General features: G+C 48.8%; 1 protein-coding gene across 1 annotated transcript in view; it reads right to left on the reverse strand.

Moving 5' to 3' along the window:
• Window positions 1-15158, reverse strand: part of LOC102102659 (fer-1-like protein 4) — a 42047-nt gene that overhangs the window by 21321 nt on the left and 5568 nt on the right. The window contains exons 5-23 of the mRNA XM_088064655.1: window positions 13388-13479; window positions 12748-12789; window positions 12478-12642; window positions 12140-12200; window positions 10897-11028; window positions 10715-10777; window positions 9615-9699; window positions 9182-9341; window positions 8782-8965; window positions 7819-8005; window positions 7247-7611; window positions 6811-6919; window positions 5845-6043; window positions 4611-4731; window positions 3877-3977; window positions 3238-3325; window positions 1815-1931; window positions 530-682; window positions 97-274 (exon numbers count right to left, since the gene is read on the reverse strand). Coding sequence (XP_087920781.1) covers window positions 97-274; window positions 530-682; window positions 1815-1931; window positions 3238-3325; window positions 3877-3977; window positions 4611-4731; window positions 5845-6043; window positions 6811-6919; window positions 7247-7611; window positions 7819-8005; window positions 8782-8965; window positions 9182-9341; window positions 9615-9699; window positions 10715-10777; window positions 10897-11028; window positions 12140-12200; window positions 12478-12642; window positions 12748-12789; window positions 13388-13479 — 2602 coding nt within the window. The remainder of the gene's footprint in view (window positions 1-96; window positions 275-529; window positions 683-1814; window positions 1932-3237; window positions 3326-3876; window positions 3978-4610; window positions 4732-5844; window positions 6044-6810; window positions 6920-7246; window positions 7612-7818; window positions 8006-8781; window positions 8966-9181; window positions 9342-9614; window positions 9700-10714; window positions 10778-10896; window positions 11029-12139; window positions 12201-12477; window positions 12643-12747; window positions 12790-13387; window positions 13480-15158) is intronic.

Consider the following 15158-nt stretch of genomic DNA (forward strand, 5'->3'; position numbering starts at 1 on the left):
GGCTGTGGGGGGATAGTGTACCACCACAGACACTGATCCATGGATGGGACCTTTCAACTCCTACTGCTTACGTGAAGAACTGGCATCTCCACTCACCATCCCTGCTGAGCCAACTGGGAGGGCTGTATGCTGAAAGCTGGGCTATCTCCTGCTCACTCTCAGAAAGGAACTCCTTAGGCAGCTCTGCCAAACAGTTTTTAGCATATTTGGTTATGCCAAGCCACATGTAGATTTCCAGTTTGGCGAAGATATCACCAGTGTGTAAGCCAGGGACCTGAAAGCACAGAAGGTTTAGCAAGTTTCACATCTCAGACCAAGATGATCACCATCAGCCTGGGACTGACAAAAGAGCACAGGCGAGAGAGGACAACATCAGCAGAGGCAAAAGGCAGTGGTGGAGTGAGAGCTGTGAACTTTGCAAGTTCACAGTTCCTTGTGAACTCCAGGTTTTCAGGAAGGAAGGCTGAAAGCAAGGAGGGGGAAACAACATCAAGCAAGCAAGAGTACACTGTTTTGGTATAAACCCTACCTTCATAAAGACAGTCTGTATCTTTGCACAGTCTTTGCCTTTCTCCTCTTCAACTACTGAGTAGAGGATGTTTTGTGCAGGAATTCTGGCATATGCCACACGCTTATTGTTGCTGAGCATCCAGATGAGTACATCAGGGAGAGTGCACTGGGGCTGGAGGGAGGGAAGGGAGGAACATCACAGCAGAGGAACAGCATGCGTCATCCTCCTTCCATTGGAGACATTTCAGACATGGTGAAAGCTTCATCTCCTTACAGGAGGGACTACAGAACAATGGTGGTTTAGAGATCCAGAAATAAAGGACCTAACATTGGCCACATGCTTCCAAAAGTCATCCCTGCAATATGGCTCTGGAGGTGTTGTAGTTTAACCCCAACTGGCAACTCAGCCCCATTCAGTCCCTCACTCACTGTCTCTCAGTGTGATGGGAAAGAGGATTCAAAAAGTAAAAGTGAAAAGTGAAAGAAGTAATAGATTGAGATAAAACCAGTTTAATAGGAAAAGAAAACATTGCACACACAAGCAAAGCGAACCAAAGAATTAATTCCCCTCTTCCTGTAGACAAGTAGGTCTCCAACTGTCCCTAGAACAGCAGGGCTCCATCACAGAAACAGTGACTTGGGAAGACAAACACCATCACTACATTGTACATCACTCTATCCTCACATAGCTAAAGATGTGAAAATGATTTGACTTCACTTGGTGAAAGACTTCCCCAAACTTCAACAGCGTCTGTACACCTTATGTCAGCAAACATGGCATTCTGGTTGACACTACATCATCACACCAATTTTTTTCAGTTAATTACTATACAATGAAGCTCTGAATGTAGAGAGTGTCTGCTACTGATGAGAACATTATTCCAATGCAAGTTTGGATCTGCAGAAAGTATCTAGGGTCAGTCCCTGGTGGAAGAACAGGCAGCATAGGCAAGGCTATTTTCCCAAGCAAAACTATCTGCTGCAGACATGGCCTTGGGCTGGTGGGGCAGGGAGGCCCAAGAGGCCTGGAGCTGGCCCAGCTCTGCCTCTAACCCCTGCAGAGTTGCTTGGACCCCTGCACCACCAACAGCCTTGCAAAGCTGCCTGGCCTCATGCCTCATTAGAGATATCACAGGAAACATGGTGACCTCCAACAGATGGAACTTGGAATTTTATGTAGTGAGGAAAGACAGCAGAGGAAAAGCTTCAGCTCAGGCTGGTGAGAACCCCAGCAGCCAACTCAGTATCCTCTCCTTGCCTACTCTCTCCAGCTCAGAAGAGGGGTTCCCTAGGAGCCACTGTACCTCTTTAGCCATGAAGCGTATCTTTGCCAGGATCTTCCTTGTCTCCTTAACCTTCTCCTTGACGTTGTCTCGAGTCAGGCGCCGCCTCACACGGAGCCCCTGCTTTGCATACAGGATCTGAACAGGAAGTACAGCTGTCACACAACAAGCCATGCCCCACTGCCACCCCACATGGGGGGTCTGCAGGGAGCCTACTGTGTGACGACCACATCCAGCCTACCCCATTGCGCCCTGACCTCCACCATGGCTCTCTGCCCAGTTGCTGAGAGCAAACCTCCATGAATCTGTCACAAGCCATTTAGCAAAGGGTGCCAAGAACTGGAGACTCTGGTAACTCATCAGCCCAGCCAATATCATCTGGTAACAGAAGCCCATGAACTTTAAAATCATTTTGAGCAGAAAGATGTCTAAGGAGTAAATGTTTCAGAAGCTAGTGGTCTAAGGCTCCAGATAGTGTCTGTGTGAGACTTTGGCCAAGGAGCAACTTGGGGCCACAGTAGTGTGGGAATATGAAGATGTAAGAAACTGCAACACAGGGCTTGGCTTTCACCACCATCAGTACATACCAGAGATAGTGTACACATCTGAGAAGAGACTTCAGGATTAATCAAAACTAATAATGAAATCCAGAAGAAATTCAGGGTGTACACCCACTATAGGCTGGCAAGACCAGAAAACTAATCTCTTGGGTGGGCTCTCTCTTCCAGAGTGTCTCAGGCATAGTAGAGTACCTTCACCATAGCTCAGGTGATGACACGCAAGGAAGCAGAGGGAAGGGAACTGGGACCCAGATGTGCCTAAATTTTATTTCCTGATGCTGTCATTGCATTTAGATCAGCCTTTCAAAGCTTCGTAGTCTGAAGGGGGCTATGACTCTACAGTTGTGCTCTGCTGTGCTGTGATGGAGGGTATGTAATTGTGCTCTGATTCAGCTAGCTGGTCTTGTGTGCAAGGTGATAAGTGCCCAACAGTTGCCCTTTCTAAGGACAGGCTGCTGTAGACCTGCTGGATATGTACCCAGCCAAGGGGCTGAATTTTCAGGAGTAGCAGATCTAAGTGAGCCACCACAAAACTGCCCGTGGGAATATGATGCATCAAAAGACCTCCAGCAACCTACCGGGCAGGAATATGCATGTGTTCAACCACATATGCCCCAGTGGAGTAAGGCATCAGGGCACAGCATCTGCACAAAACTGGGGGCAGCCATACCAGACCCTGTCTCTGTTCCCTGTGCCAGAAATTCCCTTCTCCTCTGAGCAGAAGTTGGGAGATTCTGTAAAAACCTATGAGTGATAGAGTGAGTCTTAGCTCCAGATTTCCTTCTTAGCACCAGTTCTTGCTGATCCTCCAGAAGTTTCCCCAGAGCAGGGATTGCGTAGGCAATCTAACCACCCACTAACCACCACCAAGCCCCACAACCTACAATGTTGCGCATCAGGTATTTTGTCCGACATCTGTCCAGGTTATTTGGATGTGCCATTGTTTTTCTCTCTGTGCTGAGTGAATATTGCCTGCAATAAGAAAAGTAGCATAGACCCTGTATCTTCTGCACCCAGCATGTTGAGCACAGCTCACAGCAGGGACACAAGCTCCAAATCCCTGGTGCCAGTCCAGATGTGTAAGGAGGCTCCCTTTCTGCAGTGCCCTCTCTTCTGCAAGCTTGTTGAAGTACCAGAAGGTACAGTGGGGATTCTCAGTATCTGAGGCTGCCTTTCTACTGTTCCACTATGGACTGAAGTGCATATCAGCCCCCACAGGGTAGTCATGGGAATTGAAACACTGGTCTTCTGACTGCATGATTGAAAAGAGTGAAGGAAATGTCCTTCATATTTAGGAAACATATGGGAGCCCAGTAACACTGAGGCTGCCATTTATGACCCCCCCTGATTCTTAGAACAGGACTGGGGTCTCCTCTTCAAGCTTGAAGAGCTACAGGGAGGGTCCTTTTCCCAAGTCATCCTCATTTCCTTCTGCACATCCACCTCAAAAGGACAAGAGAGAAGGATACACACAGCCCAGGCCTCCTAACCTGAAAACATCAGGATATCAGGGACATGCTAACCTGCATCCAGCTACAAATTCCTCCAGCACCTCTCTGAGCCGCTCTTCTTGTTTAGACTTTGGTCTTCTTAAGAGCTTCTCCACATCATCCAACCCCTGCTCCTGTAGTGAAATCACAATATGCATGAAGCTCACACCTGGCTGAGGGGTCAGAGAAAAACCTTGCAAGGATGCATTTGCCACAAATGGCTTATGCCTTTCTGTAGAGCTGGGATTCATGAGTGCATAGATCAGCGCTGTGCTGCCAGGGACTCTCCAGAGACTGAGAATAACCTTAACATTTATTGTTACAACACCTTGTGTCTCAGTCCTCAAGCCACTAACATACACTGTGGCAACCTCTGCTTTCATATTTTCAAGTCCAAAAGGGAAAGGCAAGGTCCTGGAGAAAGACTGCATCCCCTTCATGGTAACTTGAGGCTGTGAGTCTGCTTGTCGAATCATCTGCCCAGGGCTCACACAGCTCAGGACTGGCAGCAGAGGAACTTGTTGTCACAGACATCATATCACATCACTCACTCCTCCAGGAGCCACCACCAGGCAGTTGCACAGCATGGGTCCATGTGGCCTACCTGACCTGTCTAAAGGGGAGGTGGGATTCAGCTAAGCCCTGTGAGAGACATGGACTTGCATGGTTGGAAAGGACAGCAAACATCTTGCACAGCAACTTCACATGCAACAAGGAAAGCACACCAGGAAGGAGCATGCCGCAGACAAACACCCTGAACATGTTACCAGGCGCTCTGCCAGTTTGACAATCCGGTTGGAAATGCAGAGTCTCCAGGCGTGATCCTCCCAGTAGCTCCATATGTATACACAGGGTTTTTCATGTGTCATGGGCAGGCAGCTGTATGACCTAAGGGCAACAAGCAGAGGAGGTTACGGCTACTTCTACAGAAAACATATGCCATATTGTAACACATGTGCTTGCACACCCATCAAGGGAGCAGAGGCTGAACTCTGTCTCCCTCACAGGGAATTAATTGGCTGTTTTGGGCTCTGCACCATGGACATGGGTGCAAGCTGCTGGATATGCCCTTTGCCATCCCAAACTAGTACACAGCATTTCTAGTAGAGACAGCAGCATATGCTCAGCTGAATGAGGCTGACAGGAGCATGGGATGCTGCCAAGATTTCTCACTGCTATGAGACTAAGTAGTAGCAGGCACACACCGCACAACACAAAGACCAAGACATTGCCAGGCCTGTGGGACAAGCTAAGCAGCATTCCCAGAGCAAGCATATCATCAGAAGAGCTTGTGTATGTGTCTTGCCTGCTCAACATAGGATAACATGTGTCAAGAGTACTCCTCTCTTTTTCCCTCACTGTAAACAAGCCCTTAGGATGCTGCTTATGAAGCGGAAAAAGGATGGCTGTTATTGACTGGTTCCAGTTTCCTTGGGACCCTGTCCTTGGCCACCTGCACACATCAAGCAGACACCATAGGGCTTGTAGAGATAGTGGGAAACCCCAGCCAGCTAGGCCATGGCAAGCTGCAGGGTTGCAAGGAAGAAAAACCCATGATGTATTGCTGAGCAGACTTCTAATAATGCCTGGAACAACCAACCTGGGAAGCTGTGACAGCTCCAGTGTGGATGCTAAATGCAAAAAGCAAGCAGGGAACAGAGCCTGTGTGAAACTGAGTCATACAGTCTTCTCACTCTGGCCTGAGAAAGCATAAGAAAGAATCCAAACAGTCCTTGATAAAGGACAACAATCTTTGCAGGTAGTGTTTAGGCAAGGGTGTTAAGTGTTCCACTTAACCAGTGACGGTGATGTGTTGCCTTAATGACCAATGAGAGTTTTACTTCTAGGACTTTCTTGAACAAGTCTATAAAAGAAGATCAAGAATAATACATTTTGCTCTCTTGGACAATGCAGTTAAGAGAGTCATGTCGTGCTTCTTGCCATTCCTAATATAGTGCAACACTCCAGGAATGGTGGGTTAGAAAGATATAGAAAACTTACTTGTCATATTCCATGGGCTCTGGTTTCTGGCTCTTTGTAACTGATTTGTTCAGTGCTGCTAAAGCTGGAGTCAGGATTTCAGCATCCAGCTCACCACCTGAACCAACATCCAGTAAAGGCTGCCTTTCTTCTTTCACTTCTCCCTTTTCCACTTTTTGCCATCCTTTGGTCACAACCTCTTCAGATTTGCCATAGTTTCCTTAAAGGTGAGCATTGAATTATAATCAGGTAAGTGGGATCAAACAGGTTTTTTTAGAAAAGAAGTTTTCTAGCTGGCAAAACCAGACTCTTGACAGTCTTTCTGCCAAGAAAAACACAGAGATATTTACTGCTTTGGGAACTAGCAGTTGTGTCCAATCATCGGCTCATCCCATGGACAGCCAAAAGGTCTGAGAGGGAGCTGGGAAATTGCAAGGAGGTCCTTGTGTATGCCTTCTCCAGTTCTGCCAGCTCCACCAAGTACCTGCTGACTACTATCTACATCCCTACAAGGGGACCAACATCAGCTTCTCAAGTAGTATCTCAGCATCAGGCATCTCCATCCTTCCAGCTCAGCAGACGGGGGCTTTGACCCACTCTCAGGCCATTGTTTCTCCATCATTTGTCACATCCCCTCCGTGCCACATGGCCAACCCCAATATCCCAGCTTTCCCTCCTTTGTTTCCCTTTCTTGCTACCAAATCCTTCTATTTCTTTGTACCCCCACTTACTAGAAGAGTTTTCCCAAACTTTCCCAAAACAGGTAATTCACAGAAATGGTGAAATCTCCAATCCCATAGAAGAGTTACAGGATTTTCAGGTAAGTAAAGCACTAAAGCACTGTGCACACTCCCTGGACATATTCCTCATCCTTCCCAAGTTCCCAAGCTGACTTGATAGGGCAGTGTCAAGAACTGACTTGCCTGTCAGAGGGAGATTCACACTGTTACCATGGTTTCTGGACATGGGGCCCTGAGGAATACCCACCTATAGAGACTTCAAAGCTGACAGGTTTCAAGCTGAGAGAAGAGTCCATCATAGTGGCTTCAAAGAAGGCAGCAAAGAGAAGAAATTCATCCTTTCTCCCCAACACATTCTGATCAAGGAGACAGAAATCAGCCTGAGAACCTCGTGTACTAAACACTGCCTGAGCACCAGGGCGTAACTGATGCCTGCCAGCCCTTCCACAGGATGTCAGCAGGATGCCAGAATAGGCATCCAGAATAGGCTGCCAGAAGCAGGATAAGATTTCTTGGAAATCCTGAGGTGTTGGTGCAGAGCCATGGATTAGCTGATGCTTGTGTGAAGCCACTGAGCAGGCTACCACACCAACACAGCTGCCTCTCACCTTGCCTCTTTCCTTTCACAACTGTGCATGTCAAAGATTGGCAGGGATCAGCCATGTCAGCACAGGAGAACTCACCTCAGGGAGCGGATGAAGCTCTTCTACCTCCACAGTGACCTCCCTGGGCTGCTCAGCCTCCTGAGAGCTCCCAGCCTCCCCCTCTCCATGCAGCTGGTTCAGTTCTTTAGTTTTCTCCCTGGATTTTTTACTTTTCTTCTTCAGCTTCAGTTTTCTCAGGGCACCTCTCATCCTGTCCCCAGGCTTCCTCTCTGCTATGCTGGGGCTGCTGAAGATCTCCACTGTAATGGCCATGAGGATGCGCCCACGGTAGAAGATGCCCTCACCTATGCCTTCATTGAGGTCTTTGTGGATGTCCCAAAGAGCTGAGTTACAGGGGGAACCATATAGGTTCACCCAGGCTGGGCCAAATGTGGGGTTAAAGCCTGCAGAGACGGGGACAGGGTTTCATCATGCTCCAGAGTGCTGCTGCAGAGAGACCTCCCCCAAGAGGACTTCTCAGGACACCAGAATGTCAGTGTGCTTCAGCCACTCTTGCTCCCACCCCCCAGAGACCAGCATGCCAAGCAGAAAGTGCATGGCATGGGGCTGCCCAGGACATCCTGCCCCAAGGCAGCCATGCAAAGCCTCACCATTCCTGTCAGGGTCTGAGATCTCCTGCAGGTCAATGTAGTGTGTAGCAATGACCACATCACCGACATTGGTATCATCCAGCACCTGGACTTTTATCTTCCTGGACAGAGGTGGGAACATCTCAGTGAAACTGATCTGCTCATTCCACTCAGGCTCAGTGGTGTTGGTCTCCACTGATGTTTCCCCCTGGGAAGGAGAAGATGTGAAAGCCACACAGTCCCAACTGGTGCCCAGAGAAAGGGATGCCTCAGAGCTTGTCTGGGAATGGCAATGTGTTCTTGTACCATCTGCAGACAGTGCTGGGCAGGCTCTAGGGTTGGCAGCATCCCTGCTCCCATCCCCATTCCTGCAATTCCTCTCTGTTTCATTAATGAGGGGCTGCCCCAAGGCCCTGGCATGACCTGCACAATCAAAAAAATGCAAGCGGGCAGCAGACTCAGAGGTAGCTAAGGGTTGCCTGGAGCACTACAGGCCCACAAGACTGCCAGAGATTGATTCTCATATTCATGGATATTACAGGACCAGAAACCCTGACCTTGTGTACAAAAACTGGGCCATTATCTCAGTAAAATCTCTCTAAGTTCTCAGGCTGAGCCCAGCTTGACAAAGAAGAAGGACTTCTGCTCCAGGATTTATTTGACCTAGTCACTATGTTTACAAATATGAATCTCTGCCTGCAAAGCCAGTAGCTCGGCCAGTAGTTGTGCCCAGGGCTGGAGCTGTGCTATGAGCAACTCTCTGTAGAGACAAAAGTAGAGAAGAGCCTTCTCATCCAGACATTGCACAACATGGCCACACAGCTCAGGCCATTGCTAATGAGAGCAACACCTGGCCCCTCCCAGCCTGTTTTAAGTGGGATTTCTGTGCCCTATGGAGGCTCCTGGCACCATGAGCCCACCAAATGCTGTCACACAGCCAAGGGAGAATCAGCCTGTCCCAACACAGATTCCCCTCAGACTCACCTGCTGTCCACAGAATGAGACCTGCACGTATGGGTCAATAAAGACTTTTCTCTCCCCTATGATCTTGGAGATACCACTCATGATGCCTGTTCTCACGCTAGGCAGGCCCTCAGCACGATACAGTTTTATGCAGACCCTAGCCCAGGGTCTCTCTGCAGGGACTCTCTTAGGCAGCAGCAGGTTCCTGAAAGATAAATTCATGTTCTGCCTCTCTCCTGGAGTCCACCAAACACAATGATGGGAAATTCACCGACTGACAGGAAGACTGGTTCCTGCCTCACCACAGGTCTTTTTCACTGTGGCTTTACCCATCAGAAGAGGGGAAAATGGGGCAAAAAAGGTAGGTGAAGAGAGACATGGCAGTGTTCCCCAGGGCCATGCAAGATCCCCATGCACCTACCTTTCAATGTCCTCATCCTGGTTCCCAGAATTGGTGGAAAGGAAGCTCACAGTATCCCCACGTGCAGAGACAGAGATGTTACACTTCACAAAGCCTTTCACTCCTGCCTGTGTGTCCGTGGGGTCACTGATAACTGCCCACTTCTGGAAAAATCTGTGATCTGAGAGGGAAGAGGAGGAGTTCCCTAGAGAGCAGCCAGGTTACCATTTCACATCCAGCCCCACCTGCACAAAGACTGCCCTGACCCTGATCCTGCCTCTGAAGGTGCAGGAGATGTCACCTGCCTTCAGACAGCTGGGTGGAGAAGCAAACTCAGGTCTTCATGCAAACTAAGTGCTTTAAAGCCAGGACCCTGACCAGACACATCAGAGCATGAAGGCAACACCAGTTTCAGGCAGGGTCAGGCACAGGTAAGTAGTACAGTCCCTCATACCTGGCTGGCTGTATGCTGTCTCAACATCCATCTTGAATGTTCCTATGCAAGTTCCCAGAAATGGTATCTTCTTTGAGTGAAAAACCTGCAGACAGCACAAGTCCTCCTGAGCACTATGAGGTGTGGGCAGCCAGGTGACACATCCAGATATCTCTGAATAACACAGGGCTGCCAAGAGGTGCTCATTCCAAAACACAGCTGAGGCAGTGTTTGCAAGCTCCTCATGCAGATTGGTCCATCTGTGCTAGCCCTAGCACTAACCCATTCCTACCCAACCACTCCCACAAAGCCTACCAGCCTTCAGTCAAACCTAGACCAAGGCAGTCATGTACAACCAATTCTGCAGACCCAGGTAAGCCACACCCCAACAATGGGGCTAGGACAGATCTGCTTCCCCACAGGAAATCCTTGTGTGTCCGTATGTAGTGGTTTAGATTTGCATTTGTCACCCCATGACACCATACCCTGCTGGGTTAGAGCAGAGCCATGATCCCACAAGGCTAGTGTCTCTCCCAAAACCCTAGTCTTGCTCAGTACTTGCTGAACTCTCACCAGCAGAAGAGAAACTCACAGGAAAAGTGCTGGAGACCATTTGGCAAAGGACATGCTGGCTGGGTTTAGCTATCTTCAGAACATCCCTGTGTCTTGGGGAAGCCTTTGTGCTTTGGGCCATGGGGTTTTCAACCTCTCTGCCTGCCCGGGCTTTTCTACAGCACAAATAATTTCTGAGCTCCCCTCACATCAGTCACTTACTTTCAGGATCTGCAGAATGAGGCTCCAGGGTAAGGAGCAGCAGGGAATTGCTGCCAAAACAGCAGGGCAACAAAGCAGAAGGCAAGAAAGTGCTTGCACTCCAGTCACAGAAAAACCCTTACCTGGAGGATGTGGGCAGGCAGCACTGCCCAGCACTGGCTCAGAGCATGGCTAAGTCTCCGCCCCAGTCCAGCCACAGGAAGACCCTGTGGCTCTCTGTGGGCAGGTGCTTCTGTCTGGAACACCTCAATGATATTGGTACCCTTGTTTTGTCCATTGCTCCCACTGTCTACACACAGAAGCATCAGGCTGTACCACTAACCAAAGAAAGATGAAGACATACATACCGAGATCTCTATGAGTCTGTGGAATAAAATGTCCCTTGGCTCATAGAAGTCAAACAAAAAATACTGAAAGAGAAGAGCAAGACAGCTGGAGCCCCAGGCTTCCAGGCATCCCTTGCAATGATGGTCCCAGGCACTTGGGACACTGGTGGGGCAAGGACAGAGCCTCTATCCATGTCACATACTTCATTGTAGAAAGGGCAGTTTGTTGACTTCTGTGTCGCTGTGTACCTCTTTTCCTCTCCTACCTTGACTACAACAAAGGGGTTGATGTTCACCCCCACCAGCTTCTGTGCTTCAATTATGTTAATCCCAACCTGAGAAAAGATGGGAGAAAATCAGCACTCTCCTTGTTTGAATCAGCACTCTCCTTGTTTACATCTCCATCCGGAGATTGTTTCAACAACACCAGTATGCACAAGTACAGGGCACTCTCAATGCAGAGTTAGACACCTAGGGTGGGCAAAAGCATGGCTGCTGAAATCTGCTACAGCCAGGACAGACCAAAGTAGTATTTGAGATACTTGTTTCTTTCAGACAAGCAAGGAAATAAAGTGTAAGACCCCCATGACTTTTGACAAGAGTGCACCTTCCCAGCAGCACTCGTACCCTCAGATTCTGATCCCAAAGGGTTGCTTGTATCTTACAGAAGATGCTCTTTGTATCTTCTGTTAATACTCTTTTTTGAGTCCTACTGAGATGGACACCATGGAAAGACTGGAATAGGTCTGTCTCATTTACTGCAACTGCTCACAAGTCTAAGATATGCAAGAAATCTTCTCACATTTGCTGTCAGTACAAGAAATTAGGCTATTGCTTCAAGAGAATGATGGTAGGAAATATATCCCCACAAAAACTTCCTGCTTGGTTGATAGGACCAAATGTGAGTCCATGTTTACTTAGAACCAGGAGAGGACTTAAATCCATAGCCAGGCTGGTAGGCCTGCCCTGAAATCAATTTAGCTTGATGTCAGATAATCAGCCAGAGCCACAGCTTCCTAACAGACTCCTGGCATGTCCAAACAAGGCCCCATGTAGCCCACCAGCCCAGGTTGTGTCCCACAGCTGTCCCTAAGGAAGACAGACAAGGCCCTGGGAAAGCTGGCAGGCACCAGCCCTGCCTGGGTACTCTCTGAAGCTCCGCTCAGGCAGTGTTTTGCAATGGCACATGTAGCTGATTCCCTTCTCCTGTTTGTCCATAGCTAACTACATGGGCTTACTGATACTGAGGCTTTCACACATGGATGCAGTTCATTCAGGGAATATTATATCTTGCCCAGGGAAGTCACACAAAGCATGATGGTCTTCATGTTAGAGACCTTGACAGAGTAAGTGGCAATTGGAGAAGCCTAGGCCTGCAGCAAGGCAGTAAGGAACTGGCTGTGGGGCCAGAGACAGCTACAGGACATGCACCCAATGCTGCAGTACCTGGAAACTCTGCGGCGTTGGGATGGCAAAGAGGTCCCGTGCAGAGCAGAGTCTGGAGCGGCTGCACAGAAAAAAAAGCCCAGGTGAGCAGGTGTCCTTGTCAACATGGACCTGAGTAAGTCCCCACCAAGGGAAGAACAGAAAACCTGGCAAATAATGGCCCATTGATGTGGAAATGAGCAAATCCTCAACACACCCTGTCTAGGGCCACTAGAGATGTAAGTTTTCTAACATTTTGCCAAAGCAGACTGTCATGAGCTGCAGGAATTCCCCAGGATATGGCACTTTCTACATCAGAACCCAAGCAAGGGCAAGAAAGAAGAGCATGCCATGGATACCTCTTCACAGGGCTGAAGATGATGCCTGAAACCTCAGTCTCAGATGTATTATAGAAATCATCCTCCTCTTCCTCTTCTTCATCAGCCTCCAGACCTTTTCCCAGCTTCCTGCCTAGAGCAGCAGCCTTCTTGTCCAGTTCCTTCGCTCTCAGACACTGGGCGGTCCTGCAAGCCCCGCCCCACGCCATGAGCCATACATCAGGCCTGACAAGTGGGCTGTGCACTGCCTCCACCCAGGAGGATGAGCCCAGACATTCAAGGGCTACTTACTCCAGCTGCTCAAATCCAGGATTGTGGATGATTAACTCTGAACTGTAAAAACAAAAGATGTTTTTTTGCAAAGACCAGTGTGCCATGGCTGTTCCTTGATGTGTTTAAGTAGCAGTGCCCCAGCCACACTCTTGCTTATTTCTTGGCAGGAACACCAGCAATTTTCTCCTAAGCTTATCCACTGTCCACTCCACGTGTCTACTGTTTTCCCTCTAGTTTCACAAGTGACACTCTGCAGGCCTTGCTGCTGCCTGTCATCCTGTCTTCCCAGAAACCTAAAACTCCTCTGGCTTTGGGCACCATCAGCGTACAGGGTCCATGGAGTTGCTGGAGACCAAAGCCATGCACCCTGCAACTTTGCAACCACAAGTCAGGAAGGCTGCAGAAATGCTCTCAAGGCTCTCCTAGGGAGTCCCAGAACTCCCAGCACCTACAATGGATCATTGCAGTCAAAGGCTCATTGTGATCATAAAGTATTTTTATCCAAGACCCCTGCTCTCTTATTGCTGCTGTAGAGTTGAGATGCATCAGCCTGGCCAGAAGTGATGTAAATGAGACTGGATTGCATCCCAAAGACTGCCACTGACAAAGGCAGCTGCACAAACTGCCTGGAAATTTGATCTTCCTAGGATTTCCATACCTGTCTTTCACAGGATAGACAAAATCCTCTTCAACCCAGCTCCCCACTGAGCCATTTGGAGGCTGGTAGCGCAAATCCAACTCAATGTAGATCTATAAGCAGAAAGTGAAATGGCCTGAGAGTTTGGCAGCCACAAAACTATGGCAGAAATGTCACCAAAAGAGAAAGGGGGGCATGGAAGCAAAAAAAAAGTGGGATGCTGGTGCAAAGAAGCAGAAGAAAGGTGGTCACATCCCCACAAGAAGCATATTTATACCAGACTCCTGTTGTCTGCCTCCATCAACAAGCTAAATATAACAAAACTCCCTCTGCCACAGCTTCTCAAACTCCATGCTTCATTGAATAAAAGCTGGCTCAAGTTTACAAATCTTAAAAGGCCATAAAAAGGCCCTGAGAGTTGCCTCAAGGCATTTTTGACAAGGGAATTGGGGAGACCCCTGCACCATAACACGCAGGATTTGGAGCAGTCTCTTTGGAGGAGGCACAAGACAGCTGGCAGAGCATCCCCAGGCAGGACAGCTTGGATTAAAATGCTGGAGAAGCCATCAGCACATCAAAAGCCTGGATCACAAGAGACAAGGAAGAGCAGACAGAGAAATACAGAGCAAGCTGGGTATTGACACAGCCAACACAGGTTTGAGCACCCTTCGTCAGTAGGTGGCCAGCTTGCTCTCAAACCAATACAAACACAAATGATTTCCCAGCAGAGGTCAAAAAAATTAGCATGGAAGAGATCACTCCTTAGTAGCCTGAAGGGGACATACACTGGGTTCAGAGCTCAATCCCTGGAAAACACACATTTCTGGGAAAAGAAATGCAGCTGAAGAAAGCAGCAGTACAGTGATCAGGAAAGGCAGCAGCAAAGACTAGAGGGTGAAGAAGTCTGAGATGAAGCTGCATAAAAAGCTAAGGCTCTAAAAACATTCTTTCAAACCACCAGAATAAAAAGGGGTGCAAATAACTCAAGTCCTAGAGGAGAACAGGACTTGGACTAGCAGGAAGTCTAACAACTTTCTTCTCCTTTGCTAAAGGAGCAGCCTTTCTCTTGGGGTCATGTCTCTTCCAAGCTGAGCTGAGAGGGTCCCAGGCTCTTCTTGGATAGGGCAGTCTTGCCTGCCCTATTTCTGTCCCCTGTAGCTGTTGTGCAGCCAGGGTTGCACAATCCAAAACTAACCTGGCAAAACTGAGTATGCTTGGGTTTTGGTTAGTACAGCTCATCAGCACGTGTTGCTGTTAGCACAAGGGAAGAGGCACCCAGGGACAAAGGACTGGGCACAGGGTAGCTCTGACCTTACATAGTGGAGTCCCTACAAACTATCACCAGCACCAAGGGGTGAGTCTAATCCCTGTCTCTTTGCTGGCATGAACATTTGTCCAGTGAGCTGCATGGGCTAAAAATCATCCTGGAAACACTCAATTTCTACCTGCACCTGCTCTGTGATCCAGGAGTCCAGCAACACCAGCAGCCACTGCCTGTGCCACTCAGGCTGGTGGCCACAGAGCTGTATACCATGTGCCGCCATGTGGTTTAGTCATACTGCCTGCGTGAAGAGCAAGCAGAGATGCAGCACCTTGCAGGACTCCTGCCTTTGCCTCTGCTCTTCCTGCCCTGCCAGCTGCTCTGTCACAAAGGTCTGGCAGTCCAGAACCCACTGAGCTGTGGAAACAGCAGGAAACAGCTCATTTTAGGGTAGCGTTCATCTTCTACAAGCGCAAAGGATTGACTGAGCCCAATGCCAAGGCAGGAGGAGAGCAGGATCCGCTAAAGAGC

This window comes from Pseudopodoces humilis, chromosome 19 (assembly GCF_049639895.1).
Source record: "Pseudopodoces humilis isolate 2021_Gansu_Grassland_sample_001 chromosome 19, ASM4963989v1, whole genome shotgun sequence".
NCBI classification, from domain to species: Eukaryota; Metazoa; Chordata; class Aves; order Passeriformes; family Paridae; genus Pseudopodoces; species Pseudopodoces humilis.